At 40.9% G+C, this 27,499-nt stretch overlaps 1 protein-coding gene and 1 pseudogene across 2 annotated transcripts in view; both read left to right on the top strand.

The window, feature by feature from the left end:
• The window catches only part of LOC110986840 (2-oxoglutarate dehydrogenase complex component E1-like), a 100,956-nt gene that overhangs the window by 60,946 nt on the left and 12,511 nt on the right, over positions 1 to 27,499 (top strand). For both annotated transcript variants that reach the window (XM_022249077.2, XM_022249078.2), the window contains exons 9-15: positions 803 to 931; positions 3,726 to 3,905; positions 15,266 to 15,418; positions 15,821 to 15,923; positions 16,069 to 16,185; positions 23,023 to 23,173; positions 24,029 to 24,156. In XM_022249077.2, the coding sequence (XP_022104769.2) occupies positions 803 to 931; positions 3,726 to 3,905; positions 15,266 to 15,418; positions 15,821 to 15,923; positions 16,069 to 16,185; positions 23,023 to 23,173; positions 24,029 to 24,156 (961 nt within the window). The remainder of the gene's footprint in view (positions 1 to 802; positions 932 to 3,725; positions 3,906 to 15,265; positions 15,419 to 15,820; positions 15,924 to 16,068; positions 16,186 to 23,022; positions 23,174 to 24,028; positions 24,157 to 27,499) is intronic.
• Positions 5,545 to 13,706, top strand: LOC147796016 (uncharacterized; annotated as a pseudogene).

The raw sequence follows: 27,499 nt of genomic DNA, 5'->3' as shown, positions 1-27,499 counted from the left end.
AAAACTGCTGATATGTAACTCGCAAATTCAAACTTAGGTCTCCTTTATCCCTTTCAATTCGTGACAATTTATTGACTCTGCCACATCTTTATTAGATGATTTGGACATATTTCATCCGATAGTGCCCTCCATGTTCTCTTTACAGCGTGACTTAAGACTTTAAAGCTAATTCGAAATGGAAGAAAGTACGTTATGCAAGCTTTTCTTCTTTAAATTCTACAAAAATGAGAAAAGACTGTGTTTGTTGTACTTGCCATGTATCTGGATTTACATGTATGTTTGTCATCGCAGCTACTGCTGCTGTTGTGTGCCCCCTTGTTGTTTAGGTGGTACATGTATTTATTTCTTTCTCTTCTCTCTTCCAACAAATGGAAACAAAGGTATTTTCCTTGTAAAGTTGGCATTGTAGGCCAACTAATATTCCATAATTTGGCTACTGTGTTTAATAAACCACTAATAATCGTAATAATAGTAACAGTACGTGTATATCAACATTCATCTTGGAAACCCCCCTTTCCTGGCTCAGTATTGCAAAGTTTGTGCCAGTGGTGCCCATATCCACCAACATTTATGGGACAGTGGAAGACAAAAGAGGTAAATGCAAATGCCGTGGAACATCAACTGATATTGAAAACTTTCAATAGAATTTAAAGGAAAAAATCTTTTTGGTGATCTTCTTTTAACTCTTTTTTGCTGTTTGCTCATGTCTCTGCCCAGTCTTGTTAGCAAGGAATCTTACAGCAGGTTGTCTTATATTTGTCTTCTGACAACTAATCAGAAGCCGTATCAACTTTTTCAACAGGTGATGAGCATCCTAATGCACGGTGATGCTGCATTTGCTGGCCAGGGCATTGTCTATGAGACGTTTCATCTGTCGGACCTGCCAGATTACTCCACCCATGGCACCATCCATGTTGTGGTCAACAACCAGGTCAGTCAGGTTCCAACAAACTGTTTAAACTGTAATGACTCTCCGGTGTAGAGGCTAAGGGGAGGAAAATGCTGGTTACTACAGTTACAAATCAGGCCACTTCCACATCTTGTGTCCAGAGTTACATGTCTTGGATTCTCTGGTTGCAAGTGTGTTGGTGTATGCTGAGAACAGAGCTGTAGCTGTAGCATGAAACATATTCTGGTCATGACCAGAGTTTCCCTCACCAGAAATATTCAAAATTTACCACTTCTGTGTGAGTTAAAGAGGAAAAGGAATAAAAGTTGAAGTACACCTTCATTGGCAAAGAAGAGAGGGCTTGGTGGGATGTTTTCCACTTTAGCTTTGCACAAACCCAGGGGCCAATTTCATAGAGCTGCTTAAACACAAGAAAACTTTGCTAATAAATCAGGTAACCAGCCAAAACTCCATGTGATGTATATTGTTTTGGGATCATATTTACCTGTCTTTTGGTTAGCATGACAATCAGATAGAGTTTGAGCTGGTGACGTCTGTTTATGAAATTGGCCCTAGCATACAGTACATTGCGATTGAAAATTAACACCAAAATGGGAAAATCTTTTCACATTTTTTTCCCCAGGGAATTCCTTTGTCATTTCACAAATTGTAAAAACATGTGCCAAAATTGGGAAAAGATTTTCACACCTTTTCACTCAAGTGGGAAAATATTTTCACAGAGTTTCCCCTAACAAGTGGGACAAGATAATTTCAACATTGTTCAAAGCAGTCTATTTCTCTGTTTTGGGCAAAATACATTGCGACAGGCGAAATCAGAGTTGGCTATGGTGGAGGTCGGAGACCAGCACTGTACACCATACCGAACAGCTGAATTACAGTAGATTCCAGTTATAGCACTCTCATGGGGACAGAATTGAGTGTTATAACCTCACAGCGCTATAACCAACCGGATGGATGCGCAACATGTGCACTGCACATGTGCACATGTATATTTACCCACATGTTGTCATGTACATGTATGTGAATTATGTTTACATGTATTGGCAGATGTTTGTACCGTAATTTTGGAATATATGCCTTGTATCCGGCTATCTCGACATTTTTGTGACACTGATGAAAACAAAATATCACCAAAGCTCTTCAAAAATCACCATGGGACCTTGTGCATGCTGCATTGCGAAGTACACACTGCATCTACACCTACTGTACATGTACCCCGACATCCTGACTACTAACTGCGTACCCATTCGTGGACAGTCCAATCGCTGACTTTTTCCAATACCATGTGACCACAGAATGTAATATGTCATCAGCAAACCCCAGTGAAAACAAACCCGACTTGCACACCGAACACAATCGGCAAAAAAATGAGATTTGCAACACGAAGCTAAGATACGTGTACAAATTAAGCAGCTAATTTTATTTATCAGAAAGAAATCTATAGGTAACAAAACACTACATGTTGTATCTCAGTGTTGATTATTTGTGTCCAAAATTATACCACGAGAATAAACAAAAAGTGGGAAGAAAATTCACAACAATGTCGCCACAGCAGAGCAAGTTAAATTTGATATAATTACACATTTCATGTGTTCCGTAACTTCATGACTCGGGGACTCCCGTAAAATTACTCAAAATCTGGACAGCTTCTTTTAAATTTATTCTCTGACGTTGACAAGTGTTTGTTTATTGTAATCCAAGAAAACAACTGTACTGCGCGGGCGGTGCTCGCTGTGGTGAGCACATGCTTACAATTGTGCTGCATGGAGGGCCGAGTGCTTGTCTGCACTTAGTGATGGTGTGATCACTACTACTAGCACCAGAGTACTGGTGCTCAATAGCACACTCCATGTGGTGAGTTGGCCCCGGCCCCAAGCGCAGCACACCCTTTGTGCACGTGTGTGTGGGGCCAGCGTGGAGCATTTCACTGCACCATGCTTCTTGCTTTCACAAGTTTCTGCATTATTTTAGCAACCATTTACAAAAGTGTCACACCACCTTCCCACTGTTTTCGCACACTTCCGCAATGTTTTCACAAATGTTTTACGCCGCATTTGCAAATATTTTCACAGTTTTTGCATGATTTTTGCACTATTTTTCGTATATCGTTCGCCTGTTTTGCATCCGATTTGCTGCAATTCACTGCGAATTTGCTGCCCTGGGGGAAAAGGCGGAGGGCGAATTCTTTTCTCATTTTTTTCCATTCCTTTTCGCAGCGTTAACTTTCAAATGAAATATAATGTACGTGTGCATGACTGTACATTAAAACAGAAATTGTTTGCATATATTCATCAAGTCATACAAAAAAGTGCACAAATCTGTGCAGGCACATTGTGAGTCTCCACCAAAGGATTGTTGTTATTTTTATGACAAAATACAGTTTCTTGAAGTGCGCCTGTGTCTCTACATACACAGAAAGATGTCAGGGGTCAGGTGGCATAAGTGTAGAATGCTGATTGGTCAGTAAGAAGCTAGATGTTTGTGTCATGTCCTCATTAAAAGTGGACCTCTCTCATAGCATTTAAGCACAAGATGGTTTTCTTTGCATGGACAGTCAATCCAGTGTATATACTGCAGATAAGTATATGTACATAGAAGGTGGGAAGATGCAGTTTATATCCTGTTACGGTATCCAAGGGGTAAATCAATCAGCATAAAGCATTGGGTTTTCTTTGAGGCAGTCAAGTTACCGGTAGGTCAGGTGTAGCTGGACCCTCTACATATAAACTTAATGTTTGCTTCATGGAAAGTACGGTAGGAAGGCAGGTGTAATGTACGTAATTGTTTTGTCTTTCTCTTCTCCCTCTTCCCCCAGATTGGTTTTACAACTGACCCTCGCTATGCCCGATCCTCTCCCTACTGCACAGACGTAGCCCGTGTGGTGAACGCACCCATCTTCCATGTGAATGCTGATGACCCAGAGGCTGTGATGTATGTGTGTCAGATTGCCTCACAGTGGAGATGTACCTATGGCAAGGATGTAGTGATTGACTTGGTAAATACATGTACATGTATCTGTGCACCTTAGTCTGTATTTGCATTGTGTGTCTACAGTTTAGTTCCAAATTGTTATCATTTTTATGGTCTTTCTCCCGAAAAAAATCTACAAGAAGCCCCTTTGTTAATCTTCCTAAATCCTGCCCAGCATAGTTCATATTAATCAATTGCTGGTTAGAACAACTGACAACAGTTGACTGATGTATTGTGAGATATGAGGTTTTGAAAACCGAAGGACCAATAAGCGGCAGAGGCCTACCCTAGGTTGTTGCAAATTCCACATCACACAAGTCAACAATTGTTTTGCCATGTCTCTGTCTCGGTGATGTTTTTCACTTGCTTTTCTAAGCGTGCTAAAAGGAAAATCAAGGATGACAAAGGAATCTAGGAACATTGACATTAGCCTGTACACCAGGGGGCAGGCGCTCACATGTGTTCTTATGGTGTTAAACAATGCTGGCTAACATGGCTAATGTAATGTCTAACGGTGAATGTGACATGGTTATGTCACCATGTCACTTGATCATCGTGTGCCAGTGTAAAAACAGGTTTTCAGACAGTAAGTGTTGGTAAGAAGAGGTATGGCAGTAAGTGTTGAATAGCATGCTGATAAACATCTGTGCACACTGTGTGTGCCATTCATTTGGATAAACCTGCTGTTGCAGTCTCCTTTACTATAGCGGCTGCTTGGCTAAACTGGCCGCCGTTGCTTTGTCCAAGTTTGATTCTCACATAAACATACCGTAACCACATCTTGCTATTGCCGTCACTGCGTAGCGCGGCAACCCAGCTCAACTCATTTGTGCACAATTACTTTGCCGTGAAATCTGTGTACTCAGGCCTCAAATATGAAGTGCACCCTCTGTTGATTTTGAAATCCCCTGTAGTTTACAGGGATGTAAGATTTCCAGAAATTTCCGGAAATGGCATGAAAAGTTACCATTTTCCGGAAATGGCAAAATGTTCATTTTCCACTTTGCTAATGTACATTTATACGTACACAATCCAAGCCAGCATGCGCAGGCGGCCTGCGTTTTGATCTTCACGAACACGGCAGATCATGTATTTGTGCAAGCACAGCCTACAGTGTGCATGTATACTACTCACCAACTTAAGCGTGCCCAGGCTTCACCTTTATATGCACTTATCACTTGAATCATTCCGAGAGCATACTGCTGACGCGTACTGTTTATCATCGTAGGAACAAGGTTAATGCAACCTTCGACCTGTCCTTGGTTTGATGGTTCCCATTGTGATCCCATCACTGGTAATGGAGTTGCGAATGTGATACCACCGGGAACCGCTGATTAATCGCGTGTTGAATCAATGGCAACGTATTTTTCATGCGTGTGTTGTGAATTGTGCGAACGATCGTGTGTGGAGTTTTCAGTGACAAGTTACCGTGTGTTTTTTTTAGAAATTTTTGATCAACATGGAAGTTGATTGGAAAGCAGATATCAAAGAAATTGACAAGGGAATCAAGAATAAATTCAAGTGGACATGGCTCGAGGAAAAGGACCAGGATGGATATTTGCATCGGACTATGTGCGAGTAATGGTGTCAAGCCAAATGCATCATCTTTAACTACGTAGTATGTAATTACTTTTTGTCAAGGGGCAGGAAGGCAATAATTGGACATGGTAACTCTGAAACCCACCAGCGTAAGAGGAAGGACAGAGATTCAAACCAAACATTACCAAGTATGTTCAAGTTCCAGCTAGAAATCAATCTTATTACATCCGAGTGCCCAGACTAAAATATTGTTCACTTCTTATGCTTGTTGCTGCATTGTTGTACATGTGTAGTGTTTGTTTCAATCGTGGGCTCTTGGTTTTAATCGTTGATTTCTAAGTGTACATGTAACTTGTGTTCCATCATGAATAAAGTTACAAAGATGTGCCATTGGAGAGGAAGGTGTGTGCTAAAGGCAAGTACAGTCTGGAAGACATGTGCATGTAAATAGAAGAAAGAATTTCATACACCAAACTCTTGCCAGCATCCTGTCAGCTTTACAAGTCTTGCTCTGCATTAGGTCTACTGAGCGGAGCATTAGTTTTCCTCTTTTTTGAATTTTGGACTGGATTGGTCATACTAAAGCTCCATGACCTTACATTATAGTAAAGTGACAATGGTTCTCAAAAATTCCAAAGACTCAACTAAAACACCTTTGTCACCACCTTCTGGCTTTCTTTCTTCATGTATGCCAAAGTCAAACTGTTAGGGCTTCAATGATATACCAGACTTTTAAAATCTGTCAAAATCGGACTATTTTTGCTTTTTGACGCCTCCTCCCATTCAAATATGTGTGCCGAGATTTTGCTGCTACAGTAACTTTATGGGCGAATATGGTCCTCTAATGAAACAGAACATGGTCCTCTAATGAAACACGCAGGAGTGGCCTGTATGTACTGTAGTCGGGGCATAAGACGTGTTAACGTCATGTTTGGGAGTGCTACCAACGAGTGTCTCCTGAAGTTTTACGCCCGTGCTGGAGCGCAGCACCTGCCCGCCTGGCAAAATCAGTTTTCCCTCCGGAGTTGCCTTCGATCGAGCACGAGTCTGACTGTGATCAGCATCTAATCAAAATTTGTTTGCACAGCCATTTATGACATCATTAGCCTGATATGGAACCTGAGGGCGTGGCTATCGGAGATTGACAAACATAATGCTAAATCTGAATATAAATAAGCTCAATTGGATGTAGTGAGAATGTAGATCTGTTGTACAGCGGAAAGGCTGTAGATTACATGTTCTCGGTTGATTATTAGTGAATTCTCACTACATGGTTTTTACAACCATCATGTGATGTGGGGGCCATTGTAGGTTTACTGTACGTATACGTGTATGTACATGTACAGTACATGTACATTTATAGTACACACGTGCCAAGCGCCGGTGCAGTACAACTCATTATCCATTTTTGTTGTGTTTGCTTTTTTTGTCACGTTTTCTTGAATGCACTCTGTGTGCTGTCAATGCCATGCCATGTTAAAGTTGAACATCCGAACTAACCAGTTTGGTTCGGTTCAGTTCGAAAGTGCCATGTTCTACTATTTTTGGTTCAGTTCGGTAGTTCGGCTGCAGCACTAACGTGACTGTATCTGTATCGACTTTTACACCAAACTCTTGCTAGTATCCATTGACTGTACATGTATGTAGAGTTACATAGATTTGTTTTTGCCATTCTTTTGTCTTGAGAGCAACATAAATTAAAAGAAAAAGAAGTGATGCATATGCTTGTGGCTGGCGCGTTGTTTCGGCCGGTGGTGGGATGAATCAATGGGCATTTCTTTCTCAGATTTCAGTCTCTTAATCATCTTGACCGGTCATGCTTCAGCTCTGTTAATTTTCTTGTCATCAGAATCAGACGCCAAATCATTGGTCTCATACTCCTTCACAGTTTGCCATCCACCTAAGCTGGAATCTGCGAGGATTAGCTTCTGTCTGGCTGACATTTTTGGTGTGGCCAAGTCAATGTTAGTGCCTACCGAGGCCAAATCTCCTGCTATGCATGCTTCTGAGGCCTTGATGAGGATTTCCAGGACTTCACCATTAAACTTGAATTGTTTCTGGTTTCCTTCACGTTTCCACTTGATAGATGTCGCTGTCTTGATTTTTTCGTTTAAAGCTTGAACTGATTCTCGTTGATAGTTGATCATTTCTTGTCGTAAAGTGCACACGAGTCTTTAAATGACCGCTGCATTTCACTCGGTGTAGCTTTGAAGTGTGTGGAGTATGCATTTAGTAGATTCAGTGCCTTCCATGGTTGACTGATTCGTGAACAATATGTCATGCCAGGTGCCTGTCGGTAACGCAGATGATGAATTCCTGTCCAGACTACACTTTTCTAGCGACTTACCACAAAAGATTACTACTATCATTGCATTACTATCATTTGCAGAGTGATATCCCACAATCAAGAACTTAATTTTGTCTCTAGTCTGCACTCAACGGAATGAAATTATGTGTCTTTTTTCAGATTGATATATTTATTTGGTATTATTTAAATGGAGGGTTAGAGGGTATGTGTGTGGTCACATACAGATGAATGCATGTGTCGTCTATAAAGTCGTGAGCATACATGTATACAACCTTGCTATAGTGACCACCTGCCATAATGACCACATATAGCTGGTACCGCGGGTGGCCTCTACACACCATTCCAAGAGTGGTTTCCATAAGGGTAACCTCATTTGGCCAGCTATAAATTCTAAAAAAAGGGAAGCTTCCTACCAGCGTTCAATGCGTGCAAATCATCACCTGCAAATTACCTAACGAATCCAAGGTAAAGTTGGTGTGTTACAAAACATAGCCTTAATGTCATTAAGCTAATTTATGATTCTGATAAGGCCTATTTTTTACACATAATTTTTTTGAGCATCTCGGCAAGATTTCCGTATATGGACATCATCACTAAGTTTTGACACACTGTGCACAAACTCTACTAGCCTTGTCTAGAAACTTGTGTTTTCTAAGTAAGTTATTCAATATTTTCACTGCTAAATATGACTCTTGGGGGCATATTATCACTTTCTGATGGCTTATACATGTACATGTGCATGTTATAAACCACTGTGAGAGAAAATAAGTGGTGTCCATATATAAACTCTTACCAGAAACTCTTATGGAACTCTTACCAGCATCTCTTGTTTTTTCTGCTTATTTTTCACCCAGTGATGTGCACAAAAATTGCGGAAAGGTCTCTCGCTAGGGAACTGAAAATGAAATCACAATTGGATTAATTTGTCGCTTAAAAATCATCTCATTGACTGCTTATCAGTGAAAAGGTATAGCATTCTCTATCTTCAGATGTTTTATTATCCTGTAATTTAAAGCGATAGTCAAATGGATTCTGTCCGTGCAGTAAACAAACAGATGCCCTTGTGCAGGTGTGTTGTTTGAATTTTAGTCAGGACTGATTTTATATTGTCTACTTTCAGAAATTCATGACTACTTGATCCATGCCCCTGCCAGTGATGCCCAACCAAACTCTACTCACAGAGGTATTAGTGAAGGATTAAATTACCTTCACTCTGGATGGGTTGGACTGATTTTGTCCTGCTACAAAGCAGCAGATGGTATCATCAGGATGAGGGAAGTGTTCACTTCTCATAAAGAATTGGCTGTTACCATACAGTGGAAGTGGCTATCCACAAGGACTCACACCAGATTGTGTCGGTAAAATGTGATTGTGTTGCTAGTCGTGTAAAATGCTGTAGTCACTCTGCAGGTTTGCTTTTCAAAGTACCTGAAGCTTTCTAGAAGGGATTCTTGAGTCTGACCTCTGCAGACAAAGCCTGCAAATGGAATGCAGCAACACAAGTGAACGTTCTTCCACACTGTTGTGAATATCCGTGGTAGAAAACAGTCCATGCCTAATACCAGAGGTGTGAAAATTGAGCTTTTTAGCTGATTTCAGTTTTTCTTTTCTGCATCTGCTGTGTACAAACGTATGGGGACTTAAGTGGCCACTCACACCCCTGTAATACAGTGTCATCCTTTGAGGATGATGAAGACCTCAAACACCATTTGAACAGCCCCTGACTCAGAGAATTATCTTAAATTCCAGGAACTATTTTTAACAACACAAAGACAGCCATGCCACCACCAGCAACTACAACTACCCAGCCAATACTGCAGGAGGTAGATCACGGTATTCATGATGGACAGCTGTCATGTTCATGTACATGTAGTTCATGCAGGGAGGTCTTTGACAAATATGTACAGGTGACATCACAGTCTGCAGTAAACCTTGCTGAGGCTTTTCTGCAGGGCAGTGCAGAGTGGCTCAAGCAACGTAAGCTTAGAATCGCTAGCAGTGTTGCTTCTACTGTTCCAAAGAAAACTGATACAAATCAAGCAAATGGATTTCAAATTATCTCAAATCTTCTTTCAGAGGCAAACAACACCGGCAGGAAAGTGAACCAAAAAGCTCGGCAACAATTTTAGGAATTGACAGGAAAACATGTCACATTAAACAGGCTTAACTGTAAATCCTAAGGAAAGCTGGTTAGGAGCTAGTTTGGATGGCATTATAGATGACAACACTGTTTTAGAAATCAAGTGTCCCATAGAAATAAATAAAATGTGGCTCTGTCAAGGGTCTGGTAGAGAGTGGAACATACGATGTCAGAAGTGCAAATGGTTCGTTGTATCTACGGCCTATAACTACTAGTGGATATTACACCCAAAATCAGTTAGCCATGAATTGTTCCAAAAGATACTTGTTCAAATTTATGGTTTGGTCAAGAGGTGACTGTTATTGAGGATGTTAAATACAGTGAACAGTGTGCTTCTGCTGGCTACTGTACAATCGCCAAAATTCTGGCTGTCCTGTACAGATGATGCCGCAGTGTGTTAATGAAAGACTGTCCTCCTTACGACACTTTTATTTCAAAGAGCTGTTGCCAGCAGTGACTGATTTATTGCCACTAAATAATTTAGAGTAACTAAACAATAGGGTTACAGCTTGATAAAAATACGAAATATAAATCATCGGTTCAGTGCTAAAATGTCTTTCCAACAGTCTGCCAGTCTGAGGTCAGATTTTGAGCTGAGAAACTATAATACTTAATAAATATATAAATATATAAATATATATAATAAACTAGAGTAAAACCTCTTTCAGGCTAACTAATTGAAGTTTTTCCAACATTGTACATGTACTGACATTTTGTTATGTTTTGTCTTTATTTTGTAATTTGAAGCAGGCTTAAAAAATATGGGCCCTTTTGTCCAATTTTCTGATAAAGACATTTTAACGCTGAGTCAGTGCATGTGTGCAGATGTGCACATCTGTAAACTTGTTTTACCGTCACCACAGTATTCAAGCGAGGCTTTACATGTTCCTTACAAATGCTTGGCTGTGTCCAGTTACTCTCCAATTTTAGTGAGATTAAATTTTTCATCACTGATTAAAGGTAGCTGCAAATTACATAAACCTGTGCATGCAGCTGGGGGATCATCAATATGTGTGAGCTTTGCAGTGATGGAACTTACCTGGATTTATCCGGAAATCCAGATATCAGTGCGGTAGACATATGTTTCCCAGATTTTCATTGATTTTCCGTTCCTGGTGAAAATACATGTTATAGCTAGCCTAAAGTTCGTGCCGTGTCATGTAAAAATTGCGAGCAGAACGAGCTGAAGTGAGTAGTCTATAGAACAGATCCATCTATAGACATCGCACATGGATACGACTTAACGCGCGCATATAAAAAAGGCCCTTATCCATTTTGGGTAAAATAACGCCAAGACTAGAAGCTGGATCTTTCATGGGCATGGGAGTTGCTACACGTCTGACATGTTCTGAGCCGCGTGTCATGTCAAGCTGTCAAGCGAAATAATCTGCTTTTCATCCAACAATCCGCAACATGTACAAAGTGGTAGATCGGTCACACAATATAAAGGACGTCAACAAAAATATCAGAAATGTCTGTTGTTGGAAATGGTTGGAGGAGAAGGATTGCAACGGAGATGTTTTGTCGGATTACGTCCAGAAAATAGACCACCCGGCATATGCAATTTGTTCGTGGTGCAATGACGGACTCAAGTACAGCTCTTTCGGTAAGAAGGACTTGAAAACCATGCCAAGTCAAAGAAACATCGCAAAATACGTGAGGTAAGGAACAATACACCTACCAGTCCAGCCGTTTTTGCAGCCAGCCGGGCAGTAGTTGACTGTGTAGATGACCCACCAGCTGCCTGAAGGGGAGAGATCCTTTTCCACTGTGAATGACCTCATCAGTTCCAAGGCCAATAGACTTGAAGCGGAGACATTATCTGCAATGCAGTCTATAAAGCATACCACAAGCTTACAGTTGTACCATAGAAAGGATGTCATTAAGAGTCCTGTGGACAGATCCCTCATCTACCATATGCAGACTGCTAATGGTAGGTACAAGCGGAGGTTAGAGGCAACCAGGAAAGAGAAGGAAGCAACTTCCAAGAGAATGAAAGTGGATATTGTCAAACGTCCAGTCCATGGAAACCCATCTGGAAGAAAGACAGCCGTTCATAAAATTGCCCAGGATATCAATCATGGATATCCATCATGAGGAACGCTTGGAGGAAAACATATTGTCCTGTACCTGTAGCGTAAGTATGATGTCTTGAGTCATATGCAGAGCTCCTGCTAGCCTTTAGTCACATTAATTAGGTTTCAAAGTGGCACAGTTTCCTTATATTTGGTGTATTTTCTGACCCTGTCTACAGAGATGCCAACTTGTTCAATTTAGGCCTACAAATCTCACCTTAATCTCATGCTGTAAACAGGAGAAAATGTCAGGAAAATGTGCCAGAAAATGCCTCAGATTGCACCACAGAGCATCTAGAACCTGGAGGCCAGTTTAAAACATGCTATTTTTGACAATGAAATCACCAGCAGCTACAGTAAATCGGGTTTACTTTCTGTCGGAGTCTCCTTTGAGTTAGCTTCTTGCTGGCCGGGGAAAATGCAGTATGTGTGGTTAACATTAGTTCCATTGTACCACTGAATTGCAACATCCTTTATTTCTGGTCTATTGTTTTGTAGCGTTGAGATGCTGTGTCTGCCTTGCTGAGGGGCTGTGGCTGAATTTTGCTTCATCAGTCTTCTGGTTCTTTCCTTTTCTTCTTTCTTTGAATACTGTGCAGTGACATGGAGGAGGCCTTCCAACTGAAAGCTGCTTCTGGTTACAAAGTAGCAAAGGAAAGATGTACATCACTGAGTAATCCCAGACCTGTGAGTCACACTCGGTGTGACTCACAGGTCTGGGAGTCATCACTGAGTATGAAATTACACTGGCATTAAACTGCCTATAGAATAACAGTTGCTTCCAAGTGTATGACATGAACTGAATGCATCATTAATATACACAGCAAAGTATGTATGATAACACAGGAACCTCCAATTATGTGAGTACCGGTATAAAGCTGTGAAGGACAACATAGCGGAAATTGGGGTTTGATAGAGGAGACTTGTTTCAACTGCAGGGATATTGAGGCTGACTTGATCATCCTTCCTAAAAAAAATGAATGGACTAGGAAACCTCCGTAATAAAACCAAGTGGAGCTGAATGGCTCAGAAAGGCAAAGAAACTTTACATATACACTGGGTATGGATGAGCAACAGTTGGCCCACCGTCTGGAAAGTGCATTTGAACATACATGTACCTGTTCAAAACAAATACAAATGTTTGTAGGCCTACTACTATAACAATACTAGCCTAGATGACTTACAGAGATGCTGGGAGTTGCAGGGCCTATATTACAGCCATTGTCTCATAATTCAGCAATGCTTCCAGTCAATAAGGTTCTCCTTCCTTCTAAACGTTAACTTAAACCTTCTTACTAATCAAATTCAAAATTTGGTGACTACAGTGAAATCTCGATACCTTGAATCTGTGGGGAATGGACCAAAAAATTGAGTTATCCAAAATTCGAGTTAAAAAAAGGTCCCAATTGCTTTTGAAGTTAAGTCATCATTACGATGTGTATCATAACATGTACCTATATGATAAGGCACAGTTACCGTAAATCTCCCTACGATGACTTTTGAAATGACATTGTGGTTATTTTATACTATGGTGCCAGAAGTTTTTGTTCACAGAAAGACATTTTGGCAGAGGATTTTTGTTGTCAATCAGCTGATAAATAATACATTACATGTATTGTAAGTCATTTAAACTGTGTACCTTTGCGTGGCAAATCTTTCTTTTACGTTGTGCATGTGTGACGCATTGTGGTGGTCCCATTTCTGATACCACACACCGCAACGCAGCGCCTTGCACATGCGTACTCGGGCAGGGTTTCCCGATGAGTCAGAGGGCGCACCTTTTTGCGCTTCAATAAAATTTCGTAAAAACAAAAATGCCATTGGTGTCTGTTTTTATTTTTTGTTCTTCGTTCTTTATTTTCAAACTTTTGTTTATTTTTTGGGAGTGAGATTTGGCTACGCAAAAGCTCTGCGTTGCAGTCACATGGTTGGTCCACTGCATGTGAGCATGCAGTGGTTTGTGGCTCTACTTGGGCAGCCATCGCACGGGTGAGCGCAAGCAGTTGGGCCAGACCGTACGTGTGGCACGTGCGGCAGACACAAAAGATCTCCAATGCATTGCTGCAGCCACCGCAAAGAGCCATCAGTTGGCCTGCCGACGCACTGGCTACGCTACAATGGGCCCACGGTAACAATTGGGCCAATTCCTGCAAGTCGGATTTTGCGGTCAAGGTGTGGTTATGTGTCAAGATCGATCATCATGGTAGCGCACTTGCAAGTGTTCCGGTGTGAAAAGACGAAGTGTGCATGTCAGAAATGATTCATAACTAGACCCGCACTTTCTGGAAGTATTTTGGCGGTGGCTTCTTTTGGATCTGCTACACAAAAACTTCGAGGTAAACGAATCCGGCAGCATGAGCAGTTCGAGTTATGGAAATGTTTTTGTACATAAAAGCCTATTCTTTCAGCAGGAATTGATTATTCTTCGAGTTAAGTGGAGTTCCGAGTTAACCGACTTTGAGTTATCAAGATTTTACTGTATTAGAGCCTACATGTACATGTTTAATAATGCATGTTTAGCGCAATATTCACTTCAATCTTATGCAAATCAATTGTACTCCATCCCCAGTTGATTTGCATTTGAAAGAAAACCATTCATAGAATAATCAACTCTGGAGGAGTGGGCCTACAATAAATTTCGCATAAGAAAAGAGTCTACAAGATTGCTGTGAACAGTAACAAGCATTAGTTACACCACGGAGGAATAATGTGTTGTTATTCCTTTATGGTTACACAGTACTAGTTACAGAAGAGGCTGAAATGAAAAGATTGGAAACAATAAAAAAATCTCCTTCCAGAAATGTAAAGCTGTCACCATACTTACCCAGCTATTTTAATATGCTTAGTTTTTTGTTGATGGTTGGCAATGCACTATTTGCGGATTTTGTCATTCTTGAGATGTCCTGGGAAGCGGTGAAGTTGCCATGGTTGCTTGCACCTACATTCTAAATGTAGTTTAGGTGAATGGATCCGCTACTGCAATGGATCCGCTACTGCAGTTTTTTGCTATTAATAGTGCAACCTATAACGGCACAGCATCTCCCCGAGCCTTGCTTCTTTTTACCTGTTTCATATTTGCCGATTTCTTCTGTACATTTTGTTTCTTCTTCATGAATCAAATACTGCCCCAGATTAGGTAGATGGTATTTACTAGGAATGTGACCAGGTGTGAGATGAAATGAAGGTCGGGTGTCCTCCTTAGACAAAAAAGCAGGCCATATCCAAATGAACTAAAATGGAAAGGTCTATATGAAGGTTTGGCTGTATTGGATTGGCCAGTCAGAAATGTTTTTTGCTGAAATGCATATTGATTTTATTGATAGGTGTGTTACCGCCGCAATGGTCACAATGAGATGGACGAGCCTATGTTCACTCAGCCCCTAATGTACAAGAAAATCCGCAGCCACCAGCCTGTGCTGTCCACATATGCAGAGGCTAAGATCAAAGAAGGTGTCATGACACAGCAAGAATTTGAGGTAGGACAGGACATGTCTGTGGTTGGGAAGTATCTTACCATGTGTGAAAAATGTAGGTAGTGGAAATGAATAACTTTCCAGAAGTCTATCACACGTCATTTTTTCAGTCTCTTTTTCTTTTCTAAAACTGGCCCTATAGTAATAGGTGAAAGCTTGTAATACTATATTTCTGTCTCGGGTTTGGTTGTTCATGAGAATTAAGGGTGCTCGGCAAACTGATACATTAATGTCTAACAAAAGCAGAAGATGCAACTCAAACAGGATTGACTAAATGCTATATGTTCATCATTATTTTCTGTACTTAAGGTATTCCTTAAGCCCACTGGTCAACACCTTTGTTGAAATTTTGTTTTGAGTCAACTTCATCACTACTTGTCGGATCACTGTGTTTTGTGTGTGTAGGAAGAACTTGCAGGCTACGACAAGATCTGTGAAGATGCTTATCAGAATGCAAAGACAATTGCGCATGTCAAGAATTCTGATTGGCTGGATTCTCCCTGGACAGGTCTGTTTTCTAAATCATCAAATTATTGCCGACCTGAGAAAAAATGTTGACAAATTTTGCTTTTGGGTATTTACTTAAAGTTAAGTTCAAGATATTCATTTATACATGGTATTTATTATGGAAATATGATTGTTTGTAAATCAAGGTTTTTTCAAGAGTGATGTGCCCCTTCGCTACCCACCCACTGGGATCAGTGAGGACATTCTCAGAGATATTGGGGAGAAATTCAGCAGTGTGCCAGAGGATTACAACCTTCATGGAGGTAGGATTAACCAGCCTCATGAGGGACAAAGTTACAAACAGTGGTGTAGCTACGGGGGGGACATGCCCCCAAAGGAGGCCTGTCCCCCCGGGTGGCCCTCCCCTTGAAATTTTGAAATTGACAAAAATATATATACTAAGTTCAATTATTTTCAGTGCGCCCTGGAAAAAAAAATTGTGCACCCCAGGTGCCCCCTCAGCTGTAGCACCCTAGTTATGCCACTGGTTACAAATCAGGGTATAAGTAGGGCCCTGGAGCACCACTGCCTCTGTTTGCTAAGGCTAAGGTGTTCACCTCATGCATGGAGATTGAAATATTTATCCTTCTTACATGTACTTTGCACCATACACACCATATAAGTTTCACATATACATGTATACGATGTACAGACCTGCCATCTGTTCCAGTTAGAGTGCAGCTGTTTTGATTTTTGAGTTTTAAAAGGCCTAAATTTCAGAATGTTACGATTTCCCTATTTTTTGAAAGAAAAAAATCTTCCAATTTCTGCGGATTGTCACAAAAGTTCACTCATCTTTATCATTCCTCATACAACACGTACTCACGTACGTGCTGTTTGTGCCCAAATCGGTTGGTTGCGGCTTCAATTTACACATGACTGTATGGAAAGTGGGTGTAGCCACAACCGTACCTGTAAATTTATGTGTAATTTCAAGCCAAAGCCAAGTGATAGGGATGCCAACCTCGACTCCATGGGCAGCATGTGCATTCCTTTGGACCTCCTAGTGCAGCAAGCTCGTGTGAATGGGAACAAGGTTGGCATGTCAAGGGACAAAAATTAATGAAACCATGGCATTATTTACTTCTGTGTGTCCTCCCCAAAACTCCCTCGTTTTACATTTTGTTGTTTAGTATGAATTAATGATTTTTTTGTAAATCTTTTTTGTATCATCGTCCAATAATTATGGGGGAAAAAAAGATATTGCCATTTATGAATGAGCCTATTCATACAGAGATTTCATACAGAGATGCCACTTTTCTGATTTTAATAAAAAATCCGACTTTTTAATATTTTTCTCCCCAAATCCGATTTTTTTATGTTTCCCCCTTCAATGTTTCCAACATTGACAAAATTGAATAAAGAAGAAAAGACTGGAAGCCAATCTATGATGCGCACGTATCCTGCACCACACGACTGGGTATTTAATCTTGTGCGCAGTCGTCAGCAGAGTGCTTACGTCAGTCATGTTGTGGTGCAAAATACGAAGGACAGTGTTGAGTGGTGTCGTCAGTGACTGGAAATACGTTTAAATATTGACCTTTGATGCATGCAAATCGCTTGTCATGGACACCTTGATGCTCGCACATCCGACATGTGCTGTGCATGAACATACACAACGAACGTACATTGTATGTTGGATGATCAACACGTGGATCAACCTTATGTTCAAGGGCTGACAAAGTGCAGCATCTAATTGTCAACAGAAACGAGGATCTTCATGATATTGAAAGAGATATCAAGGACAAATTTCAGTGGAAATGGTTCGAAGAAAAGGATAACAATGGTGATTTCTTTTCTACTTATGTTAGAAAGCTTCGTTTGCCAGGTAGGCCTAAACCCACTGACTACCGTCATGACCATAACGCTGCATACTTCCGATCAGGCGGAAAGCTTTCGTCATGTTTGTATCTTTTTGAGTAAAAAACAGCATGCTGGCCTACATGTAGGCTGCAACTCATGACTGTGATCAACCAGCGATGATCAAGAAAGAACTTTTTTGTTTTTATAGCCAACTACATGATGAAGATGCACGTTGTGTACATGCACGCAGACTCATGCATTAATACATATGAAACCGACACCGTGCGATTTTTCGATTTTTTGGGGCATAGGCTAGTGGCATCTCCGATTCATAACCAATGCAGATATACACAGCAATTGTGCATGTGGCAACTGTGACACGATGTCAAGGGTGTGAGCGCGAGTATATGGAGGGCTTGTATATGTCTGCTGTGTCTACGCTGACCGTCTGATATATCTAGAAGAATATAAAGCGATATATCACTGCGTTTCTTCATCTTCAAAGGGGGAGCAGTTTGTTTTTTGTCGGCAAGATATCAAAATACATACAGCCTTGCTTGGCACTAATAGTGGGGAACCATAGGGACCATAGAACCATAGGGACTGACACATCACCTCCAAACACCAAAGCACATGAAAAGTTGAGTTAGAGGAAAGAGCTGCAATCCAACATGAGTAAGTTGACATCCTTATTCCAAAAAGTGATTAATCCATGCATCCATGCTTGCTCTTCTCCAAATGCAACTGTATGTTTCCAGTCTTGTTATTTCATATTTGTAATTTCATTAATTGCGGTGAAAGAATGGTAATGCAGCCTAAAACTTTACAAAGTGAAATTTAAATGCACAAATAGAGAATATGAAAGAAAAAAATTGAACAACTCATGGAAGAGGCTTTTTTTTGCAGGGTGGTTATGGAAGGTGCAGGGGAAAATGACAAATTCTGTTTCATGTTTCATTAAGAATTGTTGTTCCAGATGACCTTTCCAGCCTGGGTATAAAAATTGCTAAAACCCAGGAACCTGGAACCCACTGGGGCATTGCCCATATACCCCACCAGGGGCCCCAAGGGGGCCTTGGGACCCCACCCATAATAATGAGCTCGTCCCAGGGTGCTCGCATTGTATGCACGATGACCGTTCTGCTTTTTGACTTTCCAATGTATGAATGTGTCAGTCACTGGCTCTCCTTTATAATCTGCTGTTTTGGCTAAGTCTTCTTGCAAGCCGCTGCCTCCTCGACAAGGACAAATCCAATCTTGAGGTTACCCAATTTTAAGTTGGATAGAGCCTCACACTGCAGTCTCTGTTGCACAGCCTTTTATTTCACTCTTCTTGGAGTATCTCTCCTGTGCTTGAAAAAAAAAATCTCTTGTCCCTCCAGACCATTATGCTGTCACTCTTATGACACTTGATAAGAACTCTATCTTGAGCGATTCTCACTCATCTCCGACCTCACATCGTTTACTCGCAGAGTTAATGCGATAGAAGCCATGAACATCTTGTATGAGGGCGTGAAAGCAAAAGTTCAGTTTCTTTTTTCAAGAAAGGCTTATTCATGGGGCAACTCATAGAGATGATGGGATCAAAGGCTAACCACATTGAACTAACTCACTCATTCCATTCGTTCACTTCCTGTGCACCAGTCAAGTTCAGCACTGCCCTCCCCCTCTCAGCCTATGCAAATAACACAGAGGGCACTGTTGGGGACCGCCAACTTCTTTATTTATGTGAATCAGATGGGTGCTCGCAACTGCTTTCAGCTGTCCTTCAAATTTACTAGAGGCCCTCTGTCCAACCAGAATCTTCACCTAACTCCAATCCCTCCAAGATTGAATGGGAAGGCATTGGAGACACACACACACACACACAAAAAAACAAGGGAGGTTCATTCATCCCTAAGAATTTTTGTATTGAGACATCCAGAACACTCCAAGGTGTTTTAACACCTGCTGACTCCATCTTGGCCAGGTGGATCTGAAAATCGCTTACTCTCATGCCTTCAGTCCATCTACGGTTCTACAAATTCCTCTGATTCATCTACGCTGGCAGAACCTTTGGGGTTCAACCTGCCTTTCACTCTCTCGACGTCCAAAGGATTTTTTACCCAAATGACAGAAGTTGTTGCAGCCTACCTACACCATAGTCATCTCGACATTTGGATATTTGACAGCTGACTCAGCGTAGACAGTTCTCGGGAAAAGGCTTCAGCTGACACTAGCCTTACTTAAGAGTTTGCCATCTGCAGTTTGTCATCACTCAGGGATAATCAAGGTCAGTCCCTATTCATGCCCCGATTTATCTAGGTGTGATCCTCGACCCCTCTGAGGGCTCCGGCACACAAACACAACAGTTCCTTGGCCTGATGACGAGCCTGGTGGACCTGGTACCTCTTCATCATCTTCATAATGAGGCCCCCCCAGTCCATTTACTGGCATTCTTCTGGTAAAATTGTGACCTGATCAACCTCCCAGTTTTCATAATGGACCTCATCCAGTCACACCTTCGCTGGCAGCTGATAAAGAACCATCTGATTCACGACCTCCCTCTCCCAAAGATAGATCCTTACATGTAGGTGTCAATTTTCTACCAATCTGTCTCAATTTGCATGGGATGCTTCCCTTCCAGACTTTTCAGGTCTAAGGGACAGGAGTGCCTCCGTTATTGGACAGTCTCTTCAACATTCTGGAACTACAGGCAACCTTCAGTGCAATACGTCACTTCCACAGGGCGTTGGACTCTGGGATTGACCTGAAGGCAACCCATATCCTGGCAGCCAACATTACAACTCTATTGCAGATGTGCACTCACAGAAAGATTCACCTGACGGAGCAGACTCTGCATTGCAACATGGCTGAGTTAATCCTCCAGGCATTCGAAATTTCACACATTGACTTTTGTCCATGACAGAGAACACTTGACCGCTGATGTTCTGCACCACATACACACATACATAAGCCTGGGCAACAGACGTCCTCCCTTTCAGCTTGAAAGGGTTACTTGCCTACGTACCTACCCTTCATCCTAGCAGTTCTGTATGAGATGTTCAAGAGTGTTGCTATAGTCTTCTCTTCGCTCCGCTCAGCTCTTGCTTCACCAGCCCTGGTGCCCTGATTAGTCAGGCTGCTACTATAAGTCTGCACCAACAGATAACAACTTTCTATGTCATGGTGTGTTGGTCTTTGTGCGGCTCCCTCAGAGGCGCCTTGAACCGCAGTAGCCAACTTTCTTTCTCATACGTACTTTACTCAGAACTGCAGTTAACATTCATATACAAGTACTGTTCTCTTGTCAGAGCTATCCACTGTGGTTCCCCCTGTTGACTGCCCTCCTTCAGACAACATTACCCTCAGGTACCCTCCTCTTGGCATGTTCATTGAGCGTTCCCCTTCAAGACAGCACATTCCCATTTGGGACCTGTCTCATGTCCTTCAGCTCTTCAAAGGTCTTCCCTCCCAAGCGTCTCATTGAGGCTTCATCATCCAACACCTCGGGGAAGCTGGCCTTTCTACTTAAAAGTTACCATTTTGTTCCGGAGCAGTAGATTGCTGATTGTATCCATCACAGATGGTCTCATCAGATGGTAACACCATGGCATCTTTTTCATCCCAGCCCTAGGCTTCTGCACAAAGTCCTATTCAAATTCAGCCCACTGATAAACCTCATCAAACAGTAATCAGAGACACATATCGCTAGTTGGGTTTCCTCAGCCATTCAGTTTACCTGTTCCGAATGGCTGATCAAAAACCTGATGGCCCTATCACAATTCATAATGTTAGAGTAGACATCCTTCAGCAGTGTCCTTTTGGAAGGGCAGCATGCTGGAAAACACTATCATCTTGCTACTTGAATAAAGCCTTGCAATGAGTCCTTTCATTGCGAGACAATATTCGCCTCTTCACTGAGACCATTAGGACCTACAGTATACTGGGTGAACCACCTCCAGCTCTATTTTAAGGCCTTCCTTCTTTGGTGGTCCTCATCATTCCACACGGTCTTCGTCATTTTCAGTGCCTCCTTGCCAACCCTCCTCTAGAGAATGGTGCTACTCTGCAAATATTGACTATTTGGGTAGGATGAGCACAGTCGACTCCTCCCCCACAGTAGTGTTGGAGAGTCTGCTAGCAAATACCTACCAAACAGTCGTGCCCTCCCGTCCTTCTCATCCGGCTTGGATCTTGGGCTCCAGAAAAGACGGACGAACATGGTGGCAGTGCCGCAATGTATTGTGATAATAGAGGACGCACTACAGTTGATTCAAGTTTTAGCATATGAAATAAGGCACAAAGGAAATTTGCAGATACCGGTATAGTGACTGTTTGGGTAGGTATTCCCTAGCAGACTCTCCCTCACTATTGTGGGGGAGGATTTTGAAATTTTGTAGTATGTCACTCAAGGTGGACTACTGACCATATTTCACTGGAATTTGAGGAGTTTTGTAGCCTCAAATCTGACTGAACAATTTTTTTGGATCTGGAACTACATGAACATGTGTAGGAAAATGACTGTAGTCGTAAGGTATCGATGGCACGCATCTTCATAAAAAATAACACAGACACTAAAAATTTAGTCCCATTTTATTTCATGTACATTATAACATTCATCATATTTTGCAATCACCAACGCAATAAGTGTATTTGGATACTTTAAAAAGCCATAAATGTGTGATTTGAATTAAATTCTTTTATGATTGATGCTTAAAAATCATCATAAATAGCCTAAAACTAAATGAAGATAGGCCCTCCTACGGTACATGTTCCCTGTTCTAAAAGGGTAAAACCAACCCAGCCCTCTCACCCCAGCAGGGTGTTGCCCTTGCATCCCACCAGGGCCCTTGGGTGGGCCCCTGGACACCCAGCCATGAAATTAGCTGGCACTCAAGTTTGCCTAGCTACAACCCTGCATGGCAAGTCAATCAGAAAGTCCATTGGGAACAAGGCTGTTGCTGCCCCAGACCAATATCCAAGACCTTCCTTGTAGTTCGTTTAGAGATAGCTGTTTGTCTGGAGATAGCTCCCTTTAACAGTGATGATTTATGATGGCAGAATAAACTACAGGCACATAGTATGTAGCCATGTGCCAAATAGTTGTTGGAGCTCTGCTAGTCTTAATTTATTGTTTTTGTAATTGCTCATTGTTGTATTAATATCTTTCATGCAAATATTTCCATCATTCACATTCAGCATGGAATCCCATAGTGTGCTTATAAACTTGGTCAATTTCATTTGAGGACATCATCATTCAAGAATAAATGTCATTTGGTCTGTGTGATGTAAAGTTGAAAGGATTTGTTTTTCAGGTTTGAAGCGTGTCCAGCGTAGTCGCTTGGACATGGTGAAGAACCGCGCTGTGGACTGGGCTTTAGGTGAGGCTCTAGCCTTTGGGTCCTTGCTGAAAGATGGCATCCATGTCAGACTGAGTGGGCAGGACGTTGAGAGAGGAACCTTCAGGTACTGGCCAAAGATGTCTCTCTTTTCACCACCCACTCTCCTGAAAAAAGACTAGAAGACTCCAGTGTTTTTATGCAAATGGTGGTTTTGGGCTCATCGTGTGAGGAGGTGGTAAACATGTACGTTTGGACATGCATGCACCCTCTCTCTCACGTTATGGTCTTGTAGTTACCTGTGTTAATGAAACGTATTCAATGAACCCGTACCATGCCACAGATCAAGCCTAGTATAACATTAACATCGTCAATACAGATCCAGATTAATATACAGTATATCTAGTATCTATGCTTTTCAGCAGGCATCATTGGTTCTGCCTCTTGTTTATATATTAGCAACTGTAAACCAACCTGGCACATCAAAGCCACGAACATGGAAGTTTCAAGAAACCCCCCAACTGTTACAAACTTACGAGAAACCTTTAAGTCAGAGATTGAAAACCAGTAGATCTTAAGACTCATCCATAGTCCTCATTCTCGTAATTATTAAACTGTGATATATTGTTATGAGCTTTAATATATTTAGAGAGCCCAACAGGCTTAAAAATACAAAAAACTTATTAACTAAAGATATAACCAGGTGTTGAGAATGAATTATTTTGTGTTAAGTTTTTCAAATCCTTAATGTAGGAAAATGATTTTTTGCAAGATGGTACTCCTACCTCCCACAGAACAGTGGTTTCTTCTCCTTGGATACAAATATTCACACTTTTTAGTTTTAAAACAGTATGTTTCTATTTTTGTCAATTCGTTAAAACAGTATGCTTCTAGGTTTGTCAATTCTTTAAAACAGTATGCTTCTGGGTTTGTCTATTCTTTTGGTTTTTGAGGTTAGTTTTTAATCTGTTCTTCACCATAGTCACCGACATCATGTTCTCCATGACCAGAATGTTGACAAAAAGTACCTGTCTCCTCTGAACAACCTGTACCCAGATCAAGCCCACTACACAGTCTGCAACAGCTCCCTCTCCGAATTTGCCGTCTTAGGTGAGTACATTTCAAGATGGCAAAATATTACCACCTTGCGGAAAGCATACAAGCATGATACAAAGTGTATTGAAAACAAAATATCTGGAATTTGGCATACCAGCTCACAAAATGTGTGCACTCGATTATCACTTGGCTACGGTGCTGTTAAGTTTTTTGAAGATATCCATTCACCTGATGCTTTTTAGCTGTTTTTTCTTTTTTTTTGTTGGCTTTTTCGCATTTTGTGAAAAGGGTTTTCTTTTTGTCAAGATTTTGTTTCTTCTTGTGGTTATTCACCAAAAATCCTGTTTCTTTTGTACAGTTTTTCTACACAGCACTTTAGACCCTTTGCAAGGTTCAATCTTCATCAAAGTTGCCTCATGCAAAGACAGTGTAGTAAAGATGTGCCCGGAAGCATGACGTCATAATGACATCATCACCTCATTTCTATGCATTTTGTAGTATTTAAGTTTTCCCCATAGGTTTGTTCACATTTTTCAAGAGCCAGACTTCGGCATTTTTATCGATGTGACCAAATATATTAGGTGCAATTAACTCTTCGTCCACCAGCTAGAGAGGGTCCGTCAAGAAAATTGTGATCATGACATCATCAGGTGTCACATGACAGGGCATTTAATGATGCAAACTTTGAATCCCTATATCTTCTGGAGTAATTATCCCATTGAGATGAAACTTTGCAGATATCTAGAGGGGGATGTGTGATACACGAAAATTGACCCCATGGAAGGATGACAACATCAGTTGACAAGTCACGTGACATGAAAGGTGCATCCTTTAAAGCCCTACATCTCCAAAAGTATGTCCCAGTGGGTTGAAACTTTGCAGATATGCAATCATGATGATTACATTTTCATTCAAAAGCTCAGAAATGCAAAAAAGCAAACAGACATAGAAGCTCTCGTTGGCTTTTTTTGCAATTTTGCGAAAAAGGCATTATTTTTGTTCTGTTTTGGGGCTTTTTCGCAAGCCATTCCTTGTGTTTTTTTTTTTATTCCTTTTTCTTCTTCTGCTCAAAAGGCGATTTGTTTTGTGCACATTTATTCTCTACACGACTTTAGTGCTTTTGCAACTTTGGATCTTCATCACACTTGTACCAATGAAGGATGCACAGATGGTCCTTGAACAATCACGTCATGATGACGTCAAGTGATTTATTATTGATTTTTTCAATATTTATTTCAGCCCAATGACTTTGCACAGGTTTTCAAGGCAACATTTTGGTTGTTCAACAATATTCAAATGTCATCAAAGTTACACCAAGGAAACCTAAGGGCAAAGATAATACCCAAATAATTACGTCACAATGACATCATCAAGTGATTTATTATTAACTTTTGAATATTCTAATATATGTTAATTATTTTAAAATCCATAATATACATATTATTAATATACATGTAAAAGTATCCCTGGCTTCCCGCAACATTCTGTTTGTGGCAAGTGCCAAGGTAAAATTGGGTCTTCATTTCATCTCGTGTGGGTCAAATCATGTGACCCTTACTTCCGGTCGAAACCGGAAGTGGGATTATTGTTTAAAAGTGGTAATAGGTATCAACTTGCTTTCAACGATGTTAGCCAATGGGGGTATATTATTATTCAAATCATGTACTGATGACGTCATGTAATTATCGAGGGCCTTCTAGCAACAGGTTAAAAATTCTGAAAAACGAATTTTGACTAGCTGTCTGTGGCGAAGTTTGTTCAAATCGCCTGAAAATAGACGTGTATGATCATCTTCACCCAGTCAACACATGTGTGAAATTTGGGGCCGATGACCTCATCAGATCGAAAGTAATGATATTTTTCCCCATATGTTTTGTATTCATTTCTCTAATTAACACAAGTGAACAAGTACTCCTTTACCTGGCTGAAGATTACTATAAGAACGAAAGAGAAATCGGGTACTTTACGTTCAGTTATATTATTTGAATTATGGCTAAGATTGCAAATATGAAGTAATATTTCGTAAAAATTGTTCAGGTTAAGGGAAAATCACGTGACGTGAACTTAAAGGAGCAGTATTTCTGCAGACGAGTTTATGGCCCATTGACTTGGTACACGTTTTCGAGCCACAATTTTGGTAACTTTGCGATGTTTGATCGTGGACAAAGTGATATTGCAAATGGATGACGTCATGATGACATCATCAAGTAATTTATTATTGATTTTTCAGACACTTATTTCGTCCCTTTAACTTTGTATTTATTTTCAAAACACTATTTTGGCAATTTTGCAAAACTGAATATTCACCAAAGTGTCATCAAGTAACAGCCCTTATCAAAAGATTGTAAAGTAATACAGTGATTCATTATTGATTTTTCAATTCTTTGTACCGTCCAGTAGACGTTTTAAAAGTTTTGAAGGCACAATTTTTGGTCTGTGAGCAAACTTTCAACGTCATCAAAGTTATACCAAGCAAAGACCACATAAAAATATTATGCCGAAATATTGATGTAAGTATGACGTAAGAGCCTGAAACTGTCTTGTTTATAGTAAACGACTTGAATTAACCGAAAAAGCCCTCTGTTCTGTTACACAGACAGAGACCTCTAGTTGGCTTTTTTGCAATTTGTGAAAAAGGCATTCTTTTTTTTTCCTGGTTTTTTTTTTGCTTCTTCCTTTTTCTTCTGCTCTAAAGCCCATTTGTTTTGTACACGTTTTTTCTGAATCACCTGAAAATTGATATAGATGACCATCTTTACCCAGTCAACATGTGTGTGAAGTTTGGGGCTGATGACGTCATCAGACCGGAAGTTACAATAAAAATGTCTTTATTCTTCAAAATTCGGTAAAAAATCAACCATAAGCGATACAAGCGTCAATTGTGCACGAGATGACAGCTAAAACATTGGAGTCAGCTGCATGAAGTGCATAACTGGTGTACTTTTTCACGCACGTGAAGCGCTGCAGACAAAAATCCCCTAAAATATAAATTGCCAACTCGAAAACCCCATTAGTATGCTGTGCATATGCTACTGTGTGTGTGGACGCCCAATATCTGCCTGCAACATAGACGGCGCACAGTGCGTAGGGCATTATAGTCGGGACGTGGCAAAATGCCGACCACATGCTGCCTAGAGCAGATCGCATTGTATGGAACGCCAAAAGGGACAAATGTTTAAGATATCTAATCTGTGCCTTTTCCATGATAATTATAATGTTTTGTATTGCATATTGTATTGTACATGTCTTAGTGGGTTGAAACCTTGCAGGCAGTTAGGAAGGGAATGTTTACAAAGGGAAATTGACCTCATGTGACAACAATGCCATCAGTAGACTAGTCACGTGACATTAAATGGTGCCTCATTTAAAGTACTATATCTCCTGAAGTGTATATCCA

This window comes from Acanthaster planci, linkage group LG19, assembly GCF_054643075.1.
Source record: "Acanthaster planci isolate LZ-2023a linkage group LG19, COTS_SCS, whole genome shotgun sequence".
Lineage (NCBI taxonomy): Eukaryota > Metazoa > Echinodermata > Asteroidea > Valvatida > Acanthasteridae > Acanthaster > Acanthaster planci.
The sequence above is the reverse complement of the archived record's forward strand: the minus strand, read 5'-3'. Positions and strand labels throughout refer to the sequence as shown.